This window comes from Mobula birostris, chromosome 5, assembly GCF_030028105.1.
Source record: "Mobula birostris isolate sMobBir1 chromosome 5, sMobBir1.hap1, whole genome shotgun sequence".
In the NCBI taxonomy this organism is placed as follows: domain Eukaryota; kingdom Metazoa; phylum Chordata; class Chondrichthyes; order Myliobatiformes; family Myliobatidae; genus Mobula; species Mobula birostris.
The window spans coordinates 205,921,715-205,944,448 of record NC_092374.1 but is presented as its reverse complement, the minus strand read 5'-3'; the positions used below and the strand labels follow the sequence as shown (position 1 = coordinate 205,944,448).

Below are 22,734 nucleotides of genomic sequence, written 5' to 3'. Positions count from 1 at the left end.
CGAGGAACGTTTGATAACTCCGGGCCTGTATGCTCTGGAAATTAAAAGGAGGAACTCACTGAAGCCTTTCGAATGTTGAAGGGCCTAGACACAGTAGATATTTCTTGGACAAGTAGGCGCAGCGTCAGGATAGAGAGGTGTCCATTTAAAACGGAGATGCAGAGAAATTTCTTTCGCCAGAGGATGGTGAATTTGTGGAATTTGTTACTACAGGCAGCTGTGGAGGACAGGCCATTGGGTGTATTTAAGGCAGAGATTGATCGGTTCTTGATTGGCCACTGCATCAAAGTTTACAGGGAGAAGGCTGGGCAGTGGAGCTGAGGAGGGGCAAAAGGGATCAGGCATGAATGGTGGAGCAGAATTGATGGGCCAAATGGCCTAATTCTGCTCCTGAGTATTCTGGCCTTAGGTCTTTAGGACTGGAAGAAAAGATGAGAGGTCAGAGTAAGAAGATGGGGTGGAGGGACTGAGGAAGCACAAGGGGGTAGGTGGTAGGAAGAGGAAGAATAGTGAAGCAAAGTGGGGGGGGGGAAGTTGATTGGTGAAAGAGATAAAGGGCTGGCAAGGGGTAATCTGATAGGAGAGGGTAGAAAACCATGGCAGAAAGGGCAGGGGGAGGTGCACCAGAGGGAGATGATGGGCAGGTAAGGAGATAATGTGAGAGAGGGATATGGGAATGGGGTATGGTGAAGAGGAAAGGGGAATTACCGGAGGTTCGAGAAATCAATGTTCTTGCTATCGGGTTGGAGGCTACCCAGACGGAATATAAGGTGTTGCTTCTCCAACCTGAGTATAACATTATCGCAGCAATAGTGGAGGCTAGGGAATGACATGTGGGAATGGAAATGGGAAGTGGAATTGAAATGGGTGACCAGAGGGAGATTGTGCTTTTTTTTTCTGGCAGATGGAGCGTAGATGCTTGGCAAAGTGGTCTCCCAATCTACATTGGGTCTCACTGATATACAGGAGGCCACACCGGGAGCACCGGATACAGTAGGTGATCCCAACAGACTCACAGGGGAAGTGACGCAGTTGGGGCCAGGGAACTTAAAGTTATTGAAAAGGCCCAGAGTGTGTGGTGTCACGGATGTAGGTAGGAAGGGAAGGTTAGTAGTGTGAGGAGATGGGAGTACTGGGGTTTTCAGGGAAGGTGGGGTGGGAGGAAGATGGAGTCTCTGAGGACCTGAGAGCTGACGGTGGGACCTGAGAGAGACAGGGAGGGAAGACGGAGGACCCAGTGTCAGCACGTAAAGTTCTGCCCTGGAGGTGCTGTGGGCAAGGTCCAGGCTGCAGTCGGAGTTGGCGGTCGTGCAAGAGGAGCTTTGAAGGTGGCCGAAGTCGTTAGAACGCGCATCGCTGGCGGTGGAGTCTGAATCTGATTGGGACATCAGCAGCAGGGATCGCGGCCAGTGTTGGAAACAGCAGGTTCTGTAGTTATAGAAGAGCAACCTTCTGACCCATGCCAGATCTGAGAAAGGTGAAGAACCAGCGACTGAAAGCATGGATTTATAACTTCCGTCATCTCCACTGGGATCTCACCACCACCACCCCCCGCTGACCATCACTTTCCGCTTTCTGCACGGATCGCTCCCTACACGACTCCCTCGTCCATTTGTCCCTCCCCACTGATCTCCCTCCTGGCACTTGTCCTTGCCAGCGGAACAAGTGCTACATCTGCCCCTACACCTCCTCCCTGTCTACCATTCAGGGCCCCAGACAGTCCTTCCAGGTGAGGCGACACTTCACCCGTGAGCCTGTTGGGGTCATACGTTGTGGCCGGCGCTCCCGGTGTGGCCTCCTGTATATTGATAGGACCGAAGGTAGACTGGGAGACCAATTTGCTGAGCACCCACACGCCGTCCACCAGAAAAAACGGGATCTCCCGGTGCCCACCCATCTTAATTCTATTTCCCATTCTTGTTCCAACTTGTCAGTCCATGGTCACCTCTACTTCTGCAGTGAGGCCACACTCAGGTTGGAGGAACAACACCTTATATTCGGTTTGGGTAGCCTTTAGCCTGATGGCATGAGCGTCCATTTCTTGAACTTCTCGAATTGACCCCCCCCCCCTTCATCAATCCCATTTCCATCTCTCACCTCATCTGCTTACCTGCCCATCACCTCCCTCTGGTGCTCCTCCTCATTTCCCTTCTTCTATAGCCTTCTATCCCCTCCTATTAGATTCCTCCAGCCCTTTATCTCTTTCACTAATCAACTTCCCAGCTCTTTACTTCAGCCTCCCCCCCACCCCCACCCCCCCGGTTTCACCTATCTCCTACCACTTTGTACTTCTTCCTCCCCTCCCTCACCTTCTTACTCTAACTTCTTGTTTTTCCCAGTCCTGATGAAGGGTCTCAGTCTGAAACATCGACTGTTCATTCTTTTCCATAGATGCTGCCTGGCCTGCGGGGGTTTCTCCAGTGTTTTGTGTGGCTTGCATTTCCAGCACCTGCAGAACTTCTTCTGTTGGTAACAGGCGTTGGCTGTACAATCACTAGGGGTTGAACAGGCCTATAATACTGTGCCACCGATCCAATTAAATTAGTAACCAAATGGACAACGAAACTACCCCTGCCCTCCCCTCTACGCAATGTCCATAGCTTTCTATTTCCCTCATATTCACTAAATGTCACCTAAAAGTTCCTAATGTTTCTGCCTCTATCATCTTGCTCCTCTCATATTAACCCCTTTGAATTCTCCTCTTCCATTCCAATCCTGATGAAGGGTCTCGGCATGAAATGCTGACTATTTGCTCTTTTCCATCGATGCTGCCTAGCCTGCTGAGTTTCTCCAAAATTTTGTGTTATTTATTTTGTTGGATTTCCAGCATCTGCAGATTTTCTCACGTTTGTGACAATATTCCAAATGTGGTCTAACAAGAGTTTTATAAGGTTCCAACATTATCTCACAGCTCTTGAATGGAATACTCCCAACACACCATTCACCTTCTTAACCACCCTGTGAGCATGCGTGGGAAATCTCAAGGTCATGGTCGACTTTCACATACCCCTTCGATAGTTTTGACCGTCACGTGTCCTTCCGTCTCTTTCCTGGTTGTTGCTCGGTTCCGCTTCACAAAACTAGCATGAACTTGCTGGTCAGTGGGAAGAAGCAGCCTCTCTGTGGAACACCAGGAGTTAGGCAGACGTTACCCCTCACCACTGCAAACCCATCCCCTCCCCTCGGTAGGTCCCTGCAGAGAGGGAAGCCAGAAACTTTGCAACGCCCCAGCAGCGTGGCGCGCGCACACCAAGGCAAACGCGTTCCCGGAACAATCACGTGTGCCCACTACGTGCAGAGGTGCACCTGAAGATTTCCCTGCGTGCACACGGATACATGTGCATGCGTGCCCAGTCTCGTGTGTGCACGGTTTCCACAGCACGACCACACTTAATTATATCTGTGCACCAGAGAACTAAGCGGACAAGTGCACACTCACACCCCTCTCCCTCTTTCCCCCACTCTCTCCCTCACTCTCCTGCTCTAATCTCTCACCCTCCTCCCTCTCCCTCACACTCACTCCCTTCTGCAAATATTCCCAACCCATGCCCTCCCACAGGCACCGGGATCCAACTAAACGTGCCCCAGACTTCGGGAGTCCCACCCCGCGGCGTGGTTGGGTTGCACAGTTCGGTCGGTCAGTCCGCCCTCCCCTTACCGTGATCAATACATTTGGTCTTGGGGTGAGGCTTGCGCAAGGCGCGAGTCGTCTCCGGTGTGCACGGCAAGCAGATGGACCTGTGACAAGAGGGCAGCGTCAGCGGGGGCAGCGATCAAATCCGGCATCGCCCCAGGGCCCGAGGAGGATTGACCCAAAAGCAGAGCCACGGAAACGGTTCAGCTGTGGAGGGCAACTTAAATAACCGTAAAATAACAAGCCATGAGGGGCCACAAACCAACAGGCTATGGAAACTAAGAACAACAGGCACTGAGGAAAACTTTAGGCTTGGAGCAACAGGTTGAGGCCAGCTGGTTTGATAAGTGAACAGGGATTGTGGATGAAAACTGGGGTTTAATAGGCTGCAGGTGATGAGTCTGACACGAGGGGCAGGCGGATTCTGTCAGCCAGGTGGAGGCAGAGAGGTGTCTGCATGTGTGGTGACCGCAGGCGTCAACAGGAGCAGTGCTGACACGTCAGACTTTCAGGTTAGAGTCAGAGTTTGGGAAGGGGGTGGGGGGGTGGGTAGGTTGTTGTGTTGGAGTGTTTGACTAGCCACGTTTTTATTTGTTGCAGTTAGACCAAAAGACACGGGAGCAATATGGGGCCATTCTGCCCATCGGGTGTGGCTCATCCATTTCCCTCTGAAACCCATTCTCCTGCCTTCTCCCCGTAACCTTTGACAGCCTGACTAATCAAGAACTGATCAAGCTCCGCTTTAAAAACACCCAGTTACTTGGCCTCCAGGGTAATGAATTACACAGACTAACCTTCCCCTAGCTGCAGAAGTTCCTCTTCTTCTCTGTTCTAGATGGATGTCCCTCTATTCTGAGGCTGTGCACCTTGGTCCCAGACTCCCCCACCCGCCCTATCTAGGCCTTTCAACATTCGATAGGTTTCAGTGAGATTACACCCCTCAGCCCTCATTCTTCTAAACTGATGTGAGTACAGGCTCAGAGCCATCAACTGCTCCTCATGCATGAACATTTCACTCCTGGAATCATTCGCATGAACCTCCCAACATCAGCTCATCCTATCTTCGATGAGCGGCCCAAAACTGCTCACAATATTCAAAGCGAGGCGTCAGCATGACGGTATTGCATTATTCCAGCCCCCTCAAAATGGACACTACCATCACAGTTGCCCTTGTCACCGCTGTCTCAACCTGCAAGTTATCCTGCAGAAGGACTCCTGAGTCCGTTTCCACGTCGCACTTTTGAATTTTCTCGCCATTTTGAAAATAGTCTACACTTTCATTCCTTCTACCGAGATGCATGATTTACCAATGCCACCAGTTAGTTGCCCATTCTCCTAACCCATCTAAATCCCCTTGAGGTCTCCCTGCCTCTCAAACTATCTTCACATCAGCTGCAGATGTGGCCACAAATCCAAATCGTTGACATGCAACATTACAAGCAGCGGCCCCACCACGGACCCCTGTGGAAAACCACAGCTCATACTCCTCACCTCCTGGCAATCAGCCAATGCTCCCTCCATACCAGTATCATTCCTGTAACACCACAGAGCTTCTGACAATCAAAGCACACAACATCTCTTTGTCTATTCTGCCTGTTATTTAGAGACATAGAGTCATAGAACAGTACAGTGCAGAAACAGGCCACTCGACCCACCTAGGCTCTGCTGAACCATTTATACGCCCAGTCCCATCAACCTGAACCCGCACCATATGGCCATTCATACACCTACCATCCAATATTCACTTAAACCTTGAAATGTAAAGATTTATTTACTAGAATGTTGCCCTGGGTTTCATCTCCTAAGTTACAGAGAAAGGTTGAACAAGTTGGGTCTGTATTCTTTGGAGCGTAGAAGGTTGAGGGGGGACTTGATAGTGGTATTTAAAATTATGAGGGGGATAGATAGAGTTGATGTGGATAGGCTTTTTCCATTGACAGTGGGGGAGATTCAAACAAGAGGACATGAGTTGAGAGTTAGGGGGCAAAAGTTTAGGGGTAACATGAGGGGGAACTTCTTTACTCAGAGTGGTAGCTGAGTGGAACGAGCTTCCAGCAGAAGTGGTTGAGGCAGGATCGATGTTGTTGTTTGAAGTTAAATTGGACAGCTATACGGACAGGAAGGGTATGGAGGGTTATGGGCTGAGTGCAGGTCGGTGGGACTAGGTGAGAGTAAGAGTTTGACACGGACTAGAAGGGCCGAGATGGCCTGTTTCCATGCTGTAATTGCTATATAGTTCTATGGTTATATGGTTAAAGCACATCCTCCACTCATGCTGGCTGCACATTCCACACTCTCAACATCCCTATGTGAAGAAGTTTCCCCTCATGTTCCCCTTAAACATTTCATCTTTCATCCCTAACTCATGACCTCTAGAACCTTCTTGACCAACCTCCCATGCATGACTTTGGCAATTCTTTGCTGAAGTCAATGCAGACATCCACTGCCTTACCTTCATCAACTTTCCTAGTAACTTCCTCAAAAAAGTATAAGATTGGTTAGACACGCCTACCATACACGAAGCCATATTGACTATTCTTAATCAGTCTCTGTCCATCCAAATACTTATATATCCGGGCTCCTTAGAAAACTTAGCAGGATTATCTATCCTCAAATCCTTCAGTACCTCAACTATTGCTAAGGATGATTTAAATATCTCCGCTCAGACCCCTGCAATTACTACACTTGCTTCCTACAGGCTCCGGGGACTTGTGAACCCTAATTTAATGTATCATCTTTTTTAATCTGTGGAGAGTCATGATGGTAGCATGTGGGTGGCCTGGTGGCAAAGTGATTAGTACAATGCTTTACGGCACTATCAAGCTGGGTTCAGTTCCCGCTCTGCCAGTACATTCTCCCTGTGACCACATGCTCCGGTTTCCTCATGCAGTTCAAAGACCTACCAGTTGGTAGGTTAATTGGTAATTGGAAATTATGCTGTGATTAGGCTAGGGTTAAATCAGGGGATTACTGGGTGGGCAATTCCAAGGACCAGAAGGTTCTACTCCGCAGTGTATCTCAATAAATAAATAAAACTACCTTGCTTCTGCTCTGCCTCACTTCTGTAGACTCTGTGTCCATCACCCGAGCAAATACTGATAAAAAAAAATCAGTTTCCGATCTCTCCCATCTCTTCTACAGACTCTGCGTCCACCACCTGAGCAAATACTGATAAAAAAATCAGTTTCAGATCTCTCCCATCTCTTCTGTAGACTCTGTGTCCATCACCCGAGCAAATACTGATAAAAAAAAATCAGTTTCAGATCTCTCCTATCTGTTTTAGCTGATGCATAGATTACTATTCTGGTTATCCACAAGGCCAATTTTGTCCTTTTGCTCTTGATATGTCTGTGGAAACCCTTAGAATTCTCTTTCACCTTGACTGCTAGAACTACCTCATGTCTTCTTTTAGCCTTCCTGATTTATTTTATTTCTGCAGATAAAAGGAGGGTAGGCTCAAATGGAGCAGCTACTGTTGGAGTCTGTCGGTGATAAAGTGTGAAGGCTTTGCTTAACATGCTTCAGCGTGAACAGGCCGAGGGACAGTTAACAAGAGGCAAGCCAGAAAGTGTCATTTACAAAAATTAAAAAAGGATGGAGGTCTTGCCTTGCCTAATTTAAGATTGTATTATTGGGCGGTTAATATACGCTATGCGTGTTCTTGGTAATATTGGACCGATAAAAATGAACGTCCACCATGGGTTGACTTGGAATTGAAAGCTGTGAAACAATTTTACTTAAGTTCATTATTAGGAGTTTCTTTACCTGTACAACTAGCCAAATCTTCTATTTTAAATATTAATCCTATGATTAAGCAGTCATTATGAATTTCGTACTAGTTTCGTAAGTTTTTTAATCTTAAAAAATTTAACCTTCTTAGTTTAATTTATCGAAATTATTTATTTAAACCTTCACTTAGTGATCCTACCTTTTCTCTTTGGAGGAATAAAAGAATCTATTCCTTTATGGATTTGTTTCAAGAAGATGGATTGATGTCCTTTGAGAAATTAGTTACTAAATACTCTCTTTCATACTCACACTTTTTGCAATATCTTCAGGTCAGCTGTTTTTTAAAAGAATATTTAATTAATTTTCCATATATACAAGATTCTGACCCATTAGACACTATTTTAAAAGTCAACCCTTTAGTGAAAGGGTTTATTGGGAAAATTTATAATTTACTATTACAACAGGATAATTATCCTCTATTTAAGATTAAGCAAGATTGGGAAAGAGAGTTTAACATGACCTTGATCACAGAGGTTTGGTTGAGAATTTTGAAGTTGGTTAACTCCTCTACGATTTGCGCCAGTCATTCTTTGATCCGATTTAAAATTGTACATCGTTATTATTTGACAAAGGAGGGACTGTCTAAAATGTTTCCTAATGTTAATAGTCACTGTGAGAGATGTAAAACTGAGATAGCTACATTGACACATATGTTTTGGTCGTGTTCTGTACTGAAACAGTTTTGGAAATCTATTTTTTTCTACAATTTCTAAAGCTTTAAAAATTAATTTACAACCTAATAAGTTGACAGTATTGTTTGGTATAATTCCTCAATATATTCATGGTATTTCTATATCAGACCAATACGTAATTGCTTTTGTTACATTATTGGCTAGAAGGGCTATTTTATTAAAATGGAAAGATGCTTCTGCTCCCACTTTGATACAATGGTTCTCTCAGGTGATGCTATGTCCTAGTTTGGAGAAAATCAGAAGTCGAACTTTTGATCCTCGATTTGACTTTGAGAAAAGGTGGGGTTCTTTTGCCTGCTTCTATCATTTGATTTGAGTTAATTAAGATGGTTCCCTTCTGATTCTTGGGTAAATGGATTTGGTAGGTGGATTGATGTCTTTTTTTTTATAGGAGCTTGTATGATGTATAGCTCCGGGTTTGTGCTCCAGATGGGTTTTTTTCCCTCTGTTTTTTTTTGTTTGTTAGCTGGGGGTTTTTTGTTTTAGTTACTAAGGTTCTTTTTCTCCTTTCTTTTTTCAAAAAAAATAGCTTTAACATTTTGTTTTTTTTTAATCATTATTGATATACTGTTTAGCTTGGTTAATAGTTTGACTCTTATTATACATATTGATTATTTTAATGTATTTTTGTTGTCAGTTTTCAATAATAATTAATAAAAAGATTTTTTTAAAAAGACAAGCCTTTTTGTTTTTTGATATAGAGTACTCAGGATGGGATGCTCCTCCTGTCAGATGTGGGAATTTGGGATACCGGACAGTTTTCCTGATGACTACGCCTGCAGGAAATGCACCCAAGCTGACTGGCTGACTGACCAGATCAAGGAATTGGAGCTGGAGTTGGATGCACAATGCCTGAAGGTATTGAATAAGGAATACATGAGGAAAGAGGACCGGGTCGAGACAACAGAGACTTTTGGAGAAGAGGAGTTCAGTGGGTAATACCGTTCCGGCTGACCGGAAGTGCACTGAGCGCGGTGAGCGTAAAGGAGTTCGGTGCTTACTGTTCTGGCTAACAACGGATGGTGCAATCCGGGGTATATTACGATCGAGGAATGTGTTTGCAGACTGGATATTGAACTTTTCACTTTTGGACTTCGGCCACATTCCAACGCGACACACTTGACGTCACGGGAGGTCGTTCCTGCCTGTGGCCATTGAACGTGCAGCTCCTCCCGTGGAGAGTCAGGCACCCTGAGCCAATAGACTGGTCCTGGACTTATTTTCCATCTGGCATAGTTTGCATTTTGGTGTCTGATTGTTGGGGTTTTTTGTATTGCTATATTTACGCTCTATTCTTGCTTAGTGCGGCTGTAACGAAACCAAATTTCCCTCGGGATTAATAAAGTATATCTATCTATCTATCTAATTCTGAAGAGATGGTCACACCCAGAGTACAGGCTTTGGACAGTAGATGGGTGACCACCAGGAGAGGCAAGGGGATTAAGAAGTCAGTGCTGGGTTCGCCTGTGGCCATTCCCTCAGCAACAAGTATACTGCTGAGGGCCGGGGATGGCCTATCAGATCATGGTAGCAATGGCAGCCAGGCTGCTGGCACTGTTGCCAGCTCTGAGCCTCGACAGAGAAAAAAGGATGAAGTCAGGCATATGGGACTTGATAGTTAGGGGGCAGACAGGAGATTCAGCGGCTGCAAGGGCAAAAGAAGGATGGTGCGTTGCTCCAGGGTGCCGGGTGCCGGGGTCCAGGATGCATCGGAGAAACTGCAGGATCATCTCAAGGGGGAGGGGACCAGCCATAAGTCGTGGTACCAATGACATAGGCAGAGAAAGGGAAAAGGCCCTGTGCAGTGAGTATATAGAGTTATGAAACAGGCAGAAGAGAAGGGCCTGCAAGGTTGTCACCTTCGGATTACTCCCTGTGCCATGGGCTAGTGGCTGCGGAGATAGTGCAGGGGAGAAGGTTTCAAGTTCTTGGATCATTGGAACGTTTTCTGGGGGAAGAGTGGCCTGTACAAGAGGAATGGGTTGTACCTGAATTGGAGAGGAACCAATATCCCGATAAGAGAACCAGGATGTCCAGGGAGGTGATGAATTTAGTCATGAAGAAAAAGGAAAGGTATGTAATGCTTCAGAAGTCAGGATTAAACAAAGCACATGAGGAGTATAAAGAAGTTAGAAAAGAACTGAAGAAGGGAATTAGGAAAGCCAGGAGAGGCTATGAAATGTCCTTGGCAAGTAGGATGAAGGTGAATCCCTAAGCATTCTACACATGCATCAAGAGCAAGAGGATAAGTCGGGAGAGGGTGGGACAACTCAAGTATAAAGGATAAAGGATTCTTGGATGCAGAGTATGTGAGTGAGGTACATAAAGAGTACTTTGCTTCAGTATTTACCAAGGAAAAGGAAATGGAGACCAGAGATCAGTGCTGAGTGTACAAATACATTAAATTGTTTTGAAGTCAAGGCGGAGGATTAAAGTGTATTAAGGTAGATAAGAACTTAGAGCTTGATGGGATTTACACCAGGTTTTTCAAGAAGGTAAGAGATGAGCTTGCTGGACTCTTGAATGGTTAATTTTGTACCTCTGTTTTAGAAGGGAACCACAGAAAACCCTGGGAACTATAGACCAGTGAGTCTCATGTCAGTTGTCAGGAAAGTGCTGCAGAAAATTCTTCGGGGTAGGATATATGAGCATTTTGAAACTCATGGCCTAATTAGGGAGAGCCAGCATGGCTTTGTGTGGTAGGACACACCTGACCAACTTGATTAAATCTTTTGACGAGGTGATGAGAGAGATTGATGAAGATAGGGCAGTGGATGTTGTCTACATGGATTTTAGTAAGGTGTTTGACAAAATCCCTCACTGGAGGCTAAACCAGAAGATTAAGATGCATGGGATACACAGAGAATTGGCTGCTGGGATTCAGAACTGGCTTCCACATAGGAAACAGAGGGTAGTAATTGCAGGGACATCTTCAAGCTGGAGATCTGTAATTAGTGGAGTTCCACAGGGATCTGTACTGGAACCTCTGCTGTTTGTGATGTATATAAAAGACCTGGATGAAAATGTAGGTGGTTGTGCTAGTACATTTGCTGATGATACCAAGACTGGTGGAGTTGTGGACAGTATAGAAGACTGGCAAAGAATACAGCACAATATAGATCAGTTGCAGATATGGGCTGAGAAATGACAGGTGGAGTTTCGTCGTCGTCAGTAGGTCGCATCTGGAATTTTCCAGTTGGCGGACGATTTCCCTCCATGCCGCTGACATATTGGGAAATCATGTACGAGGCAAGTTACAGCAGTGGTTTGCCATTGCCTTCTGCTGGGTGAGTTTCTTTTAAAGAGATCACCAGCTACTAAACCAGCACGGATGGAGAGCATGCAGGGGAGCCGGCCGGATTTGAACCACTCACCCCGAAGTCCAGCGCTGATGCCACTATGCCACCAGCCGGCATAGAGTTTAACCCAGATAAATGTGAGGTGTTGTACCTTGGTGTGGCAAATGCAAGGAGACAGTACATTGTTAAGGGCATTGTCAAGATCTCTCTTGATCCCAAGTTCATAGATCCTTGAAAGCTGCCACTCCGGTTAGGCCACATCTGGAGAATTGTGTATAGTTCTAGCCACCCCACTGTGGGAAGGACGTTGAGGCTGTGGGGAGGGTACAGAAGAGGGTCACCAGGATGCTTCATGGTTCAGAGGACATGTACTATCACGAGGTGCTAAATAAATGAGTTGTTTTCTCTGGACTGTTGAAAACTAAGAGGAGATCTGATAGGGATTTGCAAGGGGGATGTGAAGGGTAAGTTTTTTTTACACAGAGTCGTGGGTGCCTGGAATGCACTGCCTGGTATGGCGGTAGAGGCAAATACATGAGAGGCCTTTAAGAGATGTTTGGATAGACACATGGATGTGAGGAAGATGGAGGGATATGGAAATGGTCCTGGTCGGAGGGATATGGAAATGGTCCTGGTTGGAGGGATATGGAAATGGTCCTGGTCGGAGGGACTCATGTCTCGGTGTCTTTGATTTGCTTTTTAGTTGGTACAACACTGTGGGCTGAATGGCCTCTCCCTGTGCTGTACTCTTCTATGTTCTAAAGTGTTCTCTTGCATTTCTAATACTCCTTGTTCCTATCAATCCATATCTGCTATGCACCTCCTTATTTTCTTAACCAGGCCTCCATCACTCGAAACCAAGTTTCCCAAAATTGGATATCCTTGCCTTTTATTCTGACAGGCTCATACAAGCTCTCAAAATGTCACTTTTGAAGGCCTTCCACTTACCAAGTACACCTTTGCCAGAAAACAGCCTGCCCCAATCAACATTTACCAGATCTTTTCTGATGCCATCAAAATTTTGTCCAATTTCGAATCTCCACCTGCAGACCAGACTTATCTTTTTGCATATTTTCTTTGAAACTAATGTCATTGTGGTCACTGGATGTAAAGTGTTCCCCTACACAAACTTCTGTCACATGCCCTGTTTCATTCCTTAATAGTAGATCAAGTACTGTATGTTCTCTCATTACAACTTCCATACACTGATTAAAGAAACTTTACTGAACACATTTAACAAACTCTATCCCATCTAGTCCTTTTACAGTATGGGAGTCCCAGCCAATATGCGGGAAGTTGAAATCAACTGCTAATACAACCTTATGTTCCTTTCAACAGTCTGCAATCATCTCCAAAGTTGTTCCTCTAAGTCCCATGTACTCTTGGGTGGTCTCCAATATAAACCCGTTAACATGGTCATCCTGTCTTATTCCTCAGCCACACCCATAATTCCTCACTAGAGGGGTTCTCCAGTTTGTCCTCACTAAGCAATGCCGTGACATTTTCCTTGACTAGCAAATCAAACCCTCCCCCTTTATAAACTCTCACCCCGCTCTATCACATCTAAAACAAGAGAACCCCGAAGTAATCAACTGCCAGTCTTGCCCTCCTGTAAACAAGTCTCACTCATGACGACCATTTTATAATTTCATGTGTAGATCGATGCCCTGAGCTCATTAGCCTTTCCTACTGTGCTTCTTGCATTGAAATATACCTAACTCAGTCATTTGTCCCATCGTACTGAAACTTTTGATTTCTGAATTTGACATGAGATCGTAACATTCATCTCCACAACCACTCAACGATCTGTTCTGGCACTCTGCTCCCCATCACCGTCAACTCTAGTTTAACACCACCCACCAGCCCACCACACCGTGCAGTACTAGCAAATCTTCCTGTTAGTATATTATTATCCCCCTCCCTTTAGGTACAAACTTTCTCTTCTGTACTGGTCTCACATTCCATGGAAGAGAGACCAATGATCCAAATCCAATTCCATTCTGGCGGCCCAATCAGCACACATTGAGGAGGTTCCTCACAGGTCAGCAGTGGTCGTTTAAAAGGAGAGTTTCATGGTCGTTCGGTATCATTCCGGTGGGCCAGTCAGAGGCTAGAGCAACGCAGGGAGGAGTAAATAAAAATACAGAGGGGTCAAGCGGAGCGGCCATTGTTGCGAGTGGGCCTATGCTGAGAGTGGGAGTGTCAGGCTTAGGTTCAAGGGAGGCTTCAGTTCGGAAGAGATGTTGGCTCTGATAAGTTGTCTGGGTAAGTTTCTGTTAAGTTTCCCTTTTTCTTACTGTGTCAGGGATACTGAGTGCAGTTTAAATGTCCATTGTGTGTTCTTCATGCCAGATGCTGGAGTCCTGGGAGACCCAGAGTCTCCAGGGAACCACATCTGCGTGAAGGGCATCCAGCTACAACTCCTTGAAGACGTTGTTAGGGATCTGGAGCAGCAGCTGGATGACCTTTGGGAGAGTGAGGAGATCATCGATCGGAGTTACAGGGAAGTAGTCACCCCTGAGTCTCAGGAGATGGGCAGCTGGGTGACTGTCAGGAGAAGGAATGGGATGGTGAACAGGCAGTTAGCACAGAGCACCCCTGTGGCCATTCCTCTCAATAATAAGTGTACCGCTTTGGGTACTGCTGTGGGGGATAACCTCCCAGGGAAATGCCAAGGAGACCGGGCTACTGACACTGAGCATGGGTCCGTGGCGCAGAAGGGAAAGAGGGGAGTGGTAATGACAGGGGACTCAGTAGTCAGAGAAACAGACAGGAGATTCTGTGGGTATGAACAGGACACCCGGACGGTACGTTGCCTCCCAGATGCCAGGAACAGGGACGTCTTGAATCGCGTCCATAGAGTTTTGGAGAGTGAGAGAGACCAGCCAGATGTCTTGGTACAGATTGGTACCAATGTGATAGGAAGGAAAAGCAAAGAGGTCCTGAAGAGGGAGATTAGAGAGCTAGGTAGAAAGCTGAGAAGCAGGATTTCCAGGGTAGTAATTTCTGGATTGCTGCCTGTGAGGATAGAAACAGGATGATTTGGCAGATAAATGTGTGGCTGAGAAGCTGGGGCAGGGGGCAGGGCTTCAGGTTCTTGGATCATTGGGATCTCTTCTGGGGGAGGTACGACCAGTTCAAAAGAAATGGGTTGCACCTGAGCCCGGGGGGTGGGGGGGAACCAATATTCTTGCGGGCAGGTTTGTTAGAGCTGTAGGGGAGGGGTTAAACTAAATTGGCGGGGGGTGCAGGAACCAGGATGAAGGGATTCAGGGTAGGACGGATGGTAAAAAAGCAAAGATAGCTTGCAGTCAGAATGTCAGGAAGGGCAGGCAGATGATAGGACAGGGTGAGTAGCAGTGCATTAGGGATGCAGAATCAAAAAGGATAGCAAATACGGTACTCGAAGTGTTACGAGGGGTGATTGATAAATTCGTGGTCTAAAGTAGAAGGAGTCAATTTTAGAAAACCTAGCACATTCCTACATTTACACATTTAGTCCAGCGGTCGTAGAGCATACGGATCTTGGACCTCCAGAAAGTGTCCACAGATGGGTGATTGATAAGTTCATGGCCTAAGATAGAAAGAGTCAATTTTAGAAAGCCTAGCATAGTCAACATAGCATTTTTCAACATAGTCCCCTCCTATAACTCACCTCCTTCTACCTTAGGCCACAAACTTATCAATCACCCCTGCTGAGTTATTAACTGATGAGTTATTAACTTCTAACTTTCTGCATAATCACTCAAAGAGTTGAACTGCATGTGCATGTAACGAGAGCTGTATAACTCATCTCCTTCTACCTTAGGCCACGAACATATCAACCACCCCTGCTGGTGACAACTTCTGGAGGTTCAAGTCACCGAATTCTACAAAGAAGGGATTTGTATGCTCCACGACCGCTGGACTAAGTGTGTAAGTGTAGGAGGGGACTATGTTGTAAAATGCTATGTTGACTATGCTAGGCTTTCTAAAATTGACTCTTTCTACCTTAGAGCTTAGGCCACGAACTTATCAATCAGAGGATGGTGAATTTGTTGAATTCGTTACCATAGGCAGCTGCGGATGCCAGGTTTGGGTGCAGTTAGGGCAGAGATAGATAGGTTCTTGATTGGGCACGACATCAAAGGTTACGGGGAGAAGGCCAGGGATTGGGTCTGAGGAGGAGCAAAAAGGATCAGACATGATTGAATGGCAGACCAATGGCTTAATTCTGCTCCTATGTCTTATGGTCTCAATATTTTATGCCCTTCCTCCTACACCAACTCTTTAGTCCTGTGTTAAAATGTACCATCTTCCCATTGTGGTCTCACTAGCATCTGGCACTGGTAGCAATTGTGAGATCACAAACTCAGAGGATGTGATGTTTAACTGAGCACCTAACTCCCTGAACTCTGTGAGGACAATGCACCCTGGCTGTTAACCCTCCCACTTAAGAATGCTGAGGACTTTTTGAGAGATGTCCCAGACCTTGGCATCCAGGAGACAACATAGCATCCGGAATCTCAGTCTCATCCATAAAAACTCCTCTCTGTCCTCTTAACCAACAAGTAACTTGCATGATCTCCCCCTTTCCCTTCTGAGCCACCGAGCCAGAGTCAGCACCAGAGACCTAACTACTGTGGCTTTCATCTGCTAGGTCATCCTCCCCCAACAGTATCCCAAGTAGAATATCTGTTGTTGAGGGGTTCAGCCACAGGAGTGCTCTGTACTGGCTGTTTAACTACAGGCAGCTGTGGTTCTCTTCCCTCTTTCCTGTGTTCCTTTCCCCGATGTTGGGGAAGTCCAGAATGAGGGGGTCACAGTTTGAGGATAAAAGGGAAGCCTTTTAGGACCGAAATGAGGAAAAACTTCTTCACACAGAGAGTGGTGAATCTGTGGAATTCTCTGCCACAGGAAACAGTTCAGGCCAGTTCATTGGCTATATTTAAGAGGGAGTTAGATATGGCCCTTGTGGCTAAAGGGATCAAGGGGTATGGAGAGAAGGCAGGTACAGGGATCTGAGTTGGATGATCAGCCATGATCATACTGAATGGCAGTGCAGGCTCGAAGGGCCGAATGGCCTACTCCTGCACCTATTTTCTATGTTTCTATGTCCTACACCTTGAGTGTAACTACCTCTCTATATGTCCTGCATATCACCCCCTCAAAGCATTCCCATAGATTGGTCAAGCATGAAGATTCTTCCTTAAGGAAACCATACTGACATTGAACTATTTTATCATGAGCCTCCAAGTTCCCCAAAACCACATCCTTAACAATTTACTCCAACATCTTCCTAACCACTGAGGTCAGACTATAATTTCTTTCCTGATGCCTCCCTCCCTTCTTGAAGAGTGTTATGACATATGAAATTTTTCAGTCTTCCAGAACCATGCCAGAAACTATTGATTCTTGAAAGATCACAATAATATCTCCACAATTTCTTCAGCTACCTCTTTTAGAAACCTATGGGTGTAGTCTATCAGGTCCAGGTGGTTTATCTACCTTCAAATCTTTCAGTCTCCCCAGCACCTTCTCCCTAGTAATGACAATTGCACTCACTTCTGCCCCCTGACACTCTCGAACTTCTGGCATATGACTAGTGCAGGGGTCCCCAACCTTTTTTGCAGCGCAGACCGGTTTAATATTGACAATATTCTTGCGGACCGGCCAACCGGTCGGTGTTCAAGTAGGGTTAAACTCACCTCAACATGTCTTTTACAGTTAGGGTTCCCAACTTTCTCACTCCCAAATAAGGGACAAAAGTAGCAGTCCAATCCCAACGAAGTGTCCCGGCCCGAAACGTCGACTGTACCTTTTCCTATAGCTGCTGCCTGTTGCGTTCACCAGCACTTTTTGTGCATGTTGACGGGACACTTGTGTTTACCCCGAAAAAGACTACCATGACCATGAAGCCTTGCGCGGGCACCTGTGTGCGCGTGCGTGTACGTGCCGGTTTTTCTTCCACAAATTGGTTTTGCCTTCATCTTCCCGACTACACTGTACATACATTATTTCTACTTTACATAGGCTGTGTATTTATCATATCATTAATGCTTTTACTGTATGTTGGAGTTATTTTAGGTTTTATGTGTTATTTGGTATGATTTGGTAGGTTATTTTTTGGGTCTGGGAATGCTCAAAAATTTTTCCCATATATATAAATGGTAATTGCTTCTTTGCTTTATGCCATTTCCGCTTACAAAAGGTTCCATAGGAACGCTCTACCTTAGAGGGGGAAATATGAGAGAAGGGTGGTCCCGTATGGGACAAACCAATTTAGCCCAATATATCGGATGTCCTGGAAAATACGGGACAGTTGGCAACCCTATGTTGAAGTTCAACAGTACGTGACAGGGAATGAGGAAAGGTGCAGCTGACTTGTATCGTTTCCTCGCGGCCTGGTAGCATATGCTTTGCGGCCCGGTGGTTGGGGACTGCTGGACTAGTGTCTTCAACAGTGAACACTGTACTCAGTTCTGGTCACCTCACTACAGGAAGGATGTGGAAACCATAGAAAGGGTGCAGAGGAGATTTACAAGGATGTTGCCTGGATTGGGGAGCATACCTTATGAAAACAGGTTGAGAGAGCTCAGCCTTTTCTCCTTGGAGCAATGGAGGATGAGAGGTGATCTAATAGAGGTGTATAAGATGATGTGGCCAAGTGGTTAAGGCATTGGACTAGCGACCTGAAGGTCATGAGTTCGAGCCCCAGCCGAGGGAACGTGTTCTGTCCTTGAGCAAGGCACTTAATCACACATTGCTCTGCAACGACACTGGTGCCAAGCTGTATGGGTCCTAATGCCCTTCCCTTGGACAACATCAGTGTCGTGGAGAGGGGAGACTTGCAGCATGGGCAACTGCTGGTCTTCCATACGACCTTGCCCAGGCCTGCGCCCTGGAGAGTGAAGATCTTCCAGGTGCAGATCCATGCTTCACAAGACTAACGGATGCCAAAAAAAATAAGATGATGAGAGGCACTGATCGTGTGGATAGTCAGAGGCTTTTTCCCAGGGCTGAAATGACTGCCACAAGAGGGCATAGGTTTAAGGTGCTTGGGAGTAGGTACAGAGGAGATGTCAGGGGTAGGTTTTTTATGCAGAGAGTGGTGAGTGCGTGGAATGGGTTGCCGGCAACGGTGGTGGAAGCGGAAACAATAGGGTCCTTTAAGAGGCTCCTGGATGGATACATGGAGCTTAGAAAAATAGAGGGCTATGGGTAACCCTAGTAATTTCTAAGGTAGGGACATGTTCGGCACAACTTTGTGGGCTGATGGGCCTGTATTGTACTGTAGGTTTTCTATATTCAGTTCATCTGCCACTTCTTATCCTCCATTACTACCTCTCCAGCATCATTTCCAGTGATTCAATATCTACTCGTGTCTCTCTTTTACTCTTTATATAGTTAAAAAAAAACTTTTGTTCTCCTCTTTATACTATTGGCTAGCTCATCTTCACATTTCACCTTTTCCCTCCTTGTGGCTTTTAGGTGCCTTCTGTTGGCTTTTAAAAGCTTCCCATCCTCTAACTTCCCAGTCTCCACTGAATCCACATCTCTCATGATATGCCCTCTCTTTTGCTTTTATGTTGACTTTCCTTGTCAGCCACGGTTGTGTCATCCTGCCTTTAGAATACTTCTTCTTCTGTGGTATATATCTATCCTGCTAAATCTAAATCACTCCCAGAAACTCCAGCATTGCTGCTCTGCCATCATCCCTGCTAGTGTTCCCTTCAAATGAACTTTATCCAGCTCCTCTCTCATGCCTCTCTCATTCCATTTTCTCCATTGTGATACTGAGAATTCTATCATATTATGATCAACTCTCCTAAGGGTTCCTTTACCTTAATCTCTAATCAATTCCGATTCATTGCACAACATCCAGTTCAGAATAGCTGAGCCCTTACTGGGCTCCACCACAAGCTGCTTTAAAAAGCCATTTTGTAGGCATTCTGCAAATTCTCTCCCTCTGGGGATCCAGCACCCACCTGATTTTCCCAATTTACCAGCATATTGAAATCCTCCATGACTATCATAACATGGACTTTCTATCTCCTGTCTCTAGTTACTCAGAACTTTGGTGGGACTGCACATGGAATACTTTTTGCATTAGTGGAAGGATATGGAAGCTGAGGAGAGGGTCCAGACATCACTTAGCAGGACACTACCTGGATGTAAGGGTGTCTGCTGTAAAAGGGAATTTGGACAAACTCTCATCAATCACAAAACATTACAGCACAGTGCGGACCATGTGGCCCACAAAGTTTTGACCATCTCTAAGATCAATTTAACCCTTCTGTCCAACATACATTTTTCTATCATTCATCAGCCAGTTTGAGAGTTTCTTAAATGCTTCTCAAATGCTCTTTTAAAAGCCCATTTAATTCTCATTAAGTGCGTGCTAAGTGCCCTTTATTTAAATAGACATAATTAAATGTGGCCATTAGAGTTTCTTAAGTGGCAGTAATGTATCTGCTTCGACCACCACTCCAGCAGTGAGTTCCACACACCCACCACTCTCTGTGTAAAATATCTCTCCCCGACATTACCCTCCAATCACATTAAAATTATCCTCCTTAATATTAGCAATTTCCACCCTGGGAATTGACTGATTCCGCTTATCATCTTGTACACCTCTATCAATTCAGCTCGCATCCTCCTTCACTCCAAAGGGACAAGTCCCAGCTCACTCAAGCTAACGTCAGGAAGCACATTCACTCATCCAGGCAGCATCAGGGTGCACTGTTTGTTAATCTCTCTGCAGCGTTGGAGGCTGAGGGGAGACAGAGCAGAAGTTTATAAAGTCATGAGAGGCGTGGATTGGACGGAGACTCAGAATATTAACCCAGAGCAGATGCACACAATCCAGCCTGTCATTCCCAGGGTCGAACATCAGAGGGCAGCACCAGCGGGAGAGACCAGACCCAGCCGAGTGCACATGCTATGCTGCACCCCCTCCGGTGTCTCCTCAGCTGGTCTGCAGCAGCAGGCAAGCCCACGGCTTGAGGCCTAGCCCCAGCTTCAGCTGGGGCTACACAGCTCCCATGTCATCTGCTATGCCGCCAGGCAAGAGTAACAGGCCTACAGCAACTTCCATTATCACAGTCCAACAGAGTCTTGTGATCACAAGTGAAACCACCCAGACAGTCTCCCTCAGTAATCTTGCACGCCACCTTCACACAGCAGCGGTGATGCTTCCAAGTACCATAGCTGTCAGTGACACAGTTGCAGCCAGGTCGGCTCCTCTGACACATCGGTGTGCTCCTCAGATATCCCGGCTGGCCCCTCCCCTGACACCCCAGCCGACCCCACCCCGACACCCCCGCCAACCCTACCCCGACACCCCGGCCAGCACTACCCCGACACCCCGGCCGACCCCACCCTGACACCCCGGCCAACCCATCCCCCGACACCCCGGCCGACCCCTCCCCCGACACCCCGGCCGACCCCACCCCAACACCCCCGCCGACCCTACTCTGTCACCCCGGCCGGCCCCTCCCCCGACACCCCGGCCGACCCCTCCCCTGTCACCCCGGCCAGCCCCTCCCCCGACACCCCGGCCAGCCCTACCCTCCCAGCCTAACAAGCCACACCACCCAACAATCAACCAATTTGTCCCAAGCCTAATCACAGGACAATTTGCAACCAGCAGTTAATCTGCTAACCAGTATGCCTATGGACTGTCAGAGGAAGCTGGTGCCAATGGAGGAAACCCACGCGCACACGGGAAAAACACACAAACTCCTTACAGGCGGTGTCCGAACTCTGACGCTCTGAGCTGAAATCGCGTGACACTAACCGCCGCGCTCTAGGGTTCAACCTTGCCTTCACAGGGACAGGAAGTGGGGAGGGGACAGAGACGGCCGGTGATACTGCCACATGGAAGGTGTTTTGTAACCGCTGCTTGAGGGGTCATTCGGGCGCCCTGTGGTTACTGGCGTTTGTCAATCCGAGAAACGTGTGCAAAATGTTGTGCGGACCGAACAGGTCAGATAGCATCTATGGAGGGGAGTCATTGGTCAACATCTCAGGCCGAAACCCTTCACCAGGAGGGTCATTTGTAATTTACCGGCTAAGCCCAAGCTCCTGCAGACCCCGACCCTGAGCCATCTCCAACCAGATGACCGTCCACTGCATGTGGTGCTCCCGATAGGGCCTCCTCTGGATTGGTCAGACCCAACCTATCCACCCCACCCTCAAAAAGTGGGATCTCCTAGTGACCAAACATTTTAATTCTTACCCCCCAACCCTTTCTGGTTCCAACATGTTGTTCCTATTTTCCCACTATGGGGCCACTCTCGATCAGCACTTCATATTCCGTCTGGGTAGGCTTCAACCTGATGGCACGAGCACAAATCTCTCCAACTTACAGAAAGTTTTCCCCCTCTCACCTTCAAATTCCTTCTCATGCCTCTTCTCCCACCTGCATATCATCTCCCGCCAGTACCCATCCGCCTTCTCTTTCTCCCATGGTCCACTCTGCTCTCCTATCAGATTCCTTCTTCACCACCCTCTATCTTTTTCCGCCTATCACCTCCCAGCTTCACATACCACCTCCTCCCCTCCCCCCACAACCCACCTTCTTATCCTGGCATCTTCCCCCTTCTTCTTCAGTCTGGAATAAGGATTTTGGCCCAAAACATCGACTGTTTATTAACATCCATAGATACTGCCTGACCTGCTGAGTTCCTCCAGCATTTTGTGTGGGTTGCTGTGGTGATAGGCAGGGTGGGACTGGGGTGGGCAGACCCAGTCTCTGCTCTGTGATGTTGTGTGAGCGACGGGCCGGTTACCTGACATCCTTCAAATAGGTTAAAGGTTCCTTCAGTTCAATCAAGGCAATGTCGTAATCGTAAAACTGCGAGATGTTCATGTCTACTTTGGCTGCGATCAAAAACTGTGGGTGAATGTGCAGATCTTTCACTTTGGTCAATTGGTTTTCACCTGGACAGAGAATTACAGATGATGTGTAGATTAGAGAAAAAAATGCCGAAAGATCGTAAGACATAAGAGCAGAATTAGGCCATTCAGCCCATCAAGTCCACGCTGCCATTTCCTCATGGCTGATCCCAGATCCCACTCAATCCCATACACCTGCCTGGCAGGAACTTGGAAGCATAATTTGGGAACAAATCTTCTCAGGGAAACTTATGAACCATGGAGTACACAGGCTGTTGAAAATATAGTCAAGAAGAAGAGGAAAACTAATGAAAGGTTCAAAAAAAACTGGGTAATGATAGAGATCTAGAAAATTATAAGATTAGCAGGAAGGATCTGAAGAATGAAATTCGGAAAGCCAGAAGGGACCTTGAGAGGGCCTTGGCAAGCAGGATTAAAGAAA

The 22,734-nt window shown here is 46.7% G+C and overlaps 1 protein-coding gene across 1 annotated transcript in view; it reads right to left on the bottom strand.

The window, feature by feature from the left end:
- Positions 1 to 22,734, bottom strand: part of LOC140198485 (complement C2-like) — a 183,207-nt gene that overhangs the window by 34,667 nt on the left and 125,806 nt on the right. The window contains exons 14-16 of the mRNA XM_072259571.1: positions 22,187 to 22,337; positions 3,659 to 3,738; positions 3,008 to 3,120 (exon numbers count right to left, since the gene is read on the bottom strand). Of these exons, the coding sequence (XP_072115672.1) occupies positions 3,008 to 3,120; positions 3,659 to 3,738; positions 22,187 to 22,337 (344 nt within the window). The remainder of the gene's footprint in view (positions 1 to 3,007; positions 3,121 to 3,658; positions 3,739 to 22,186; positions 22,338 to 22,734) is intronic.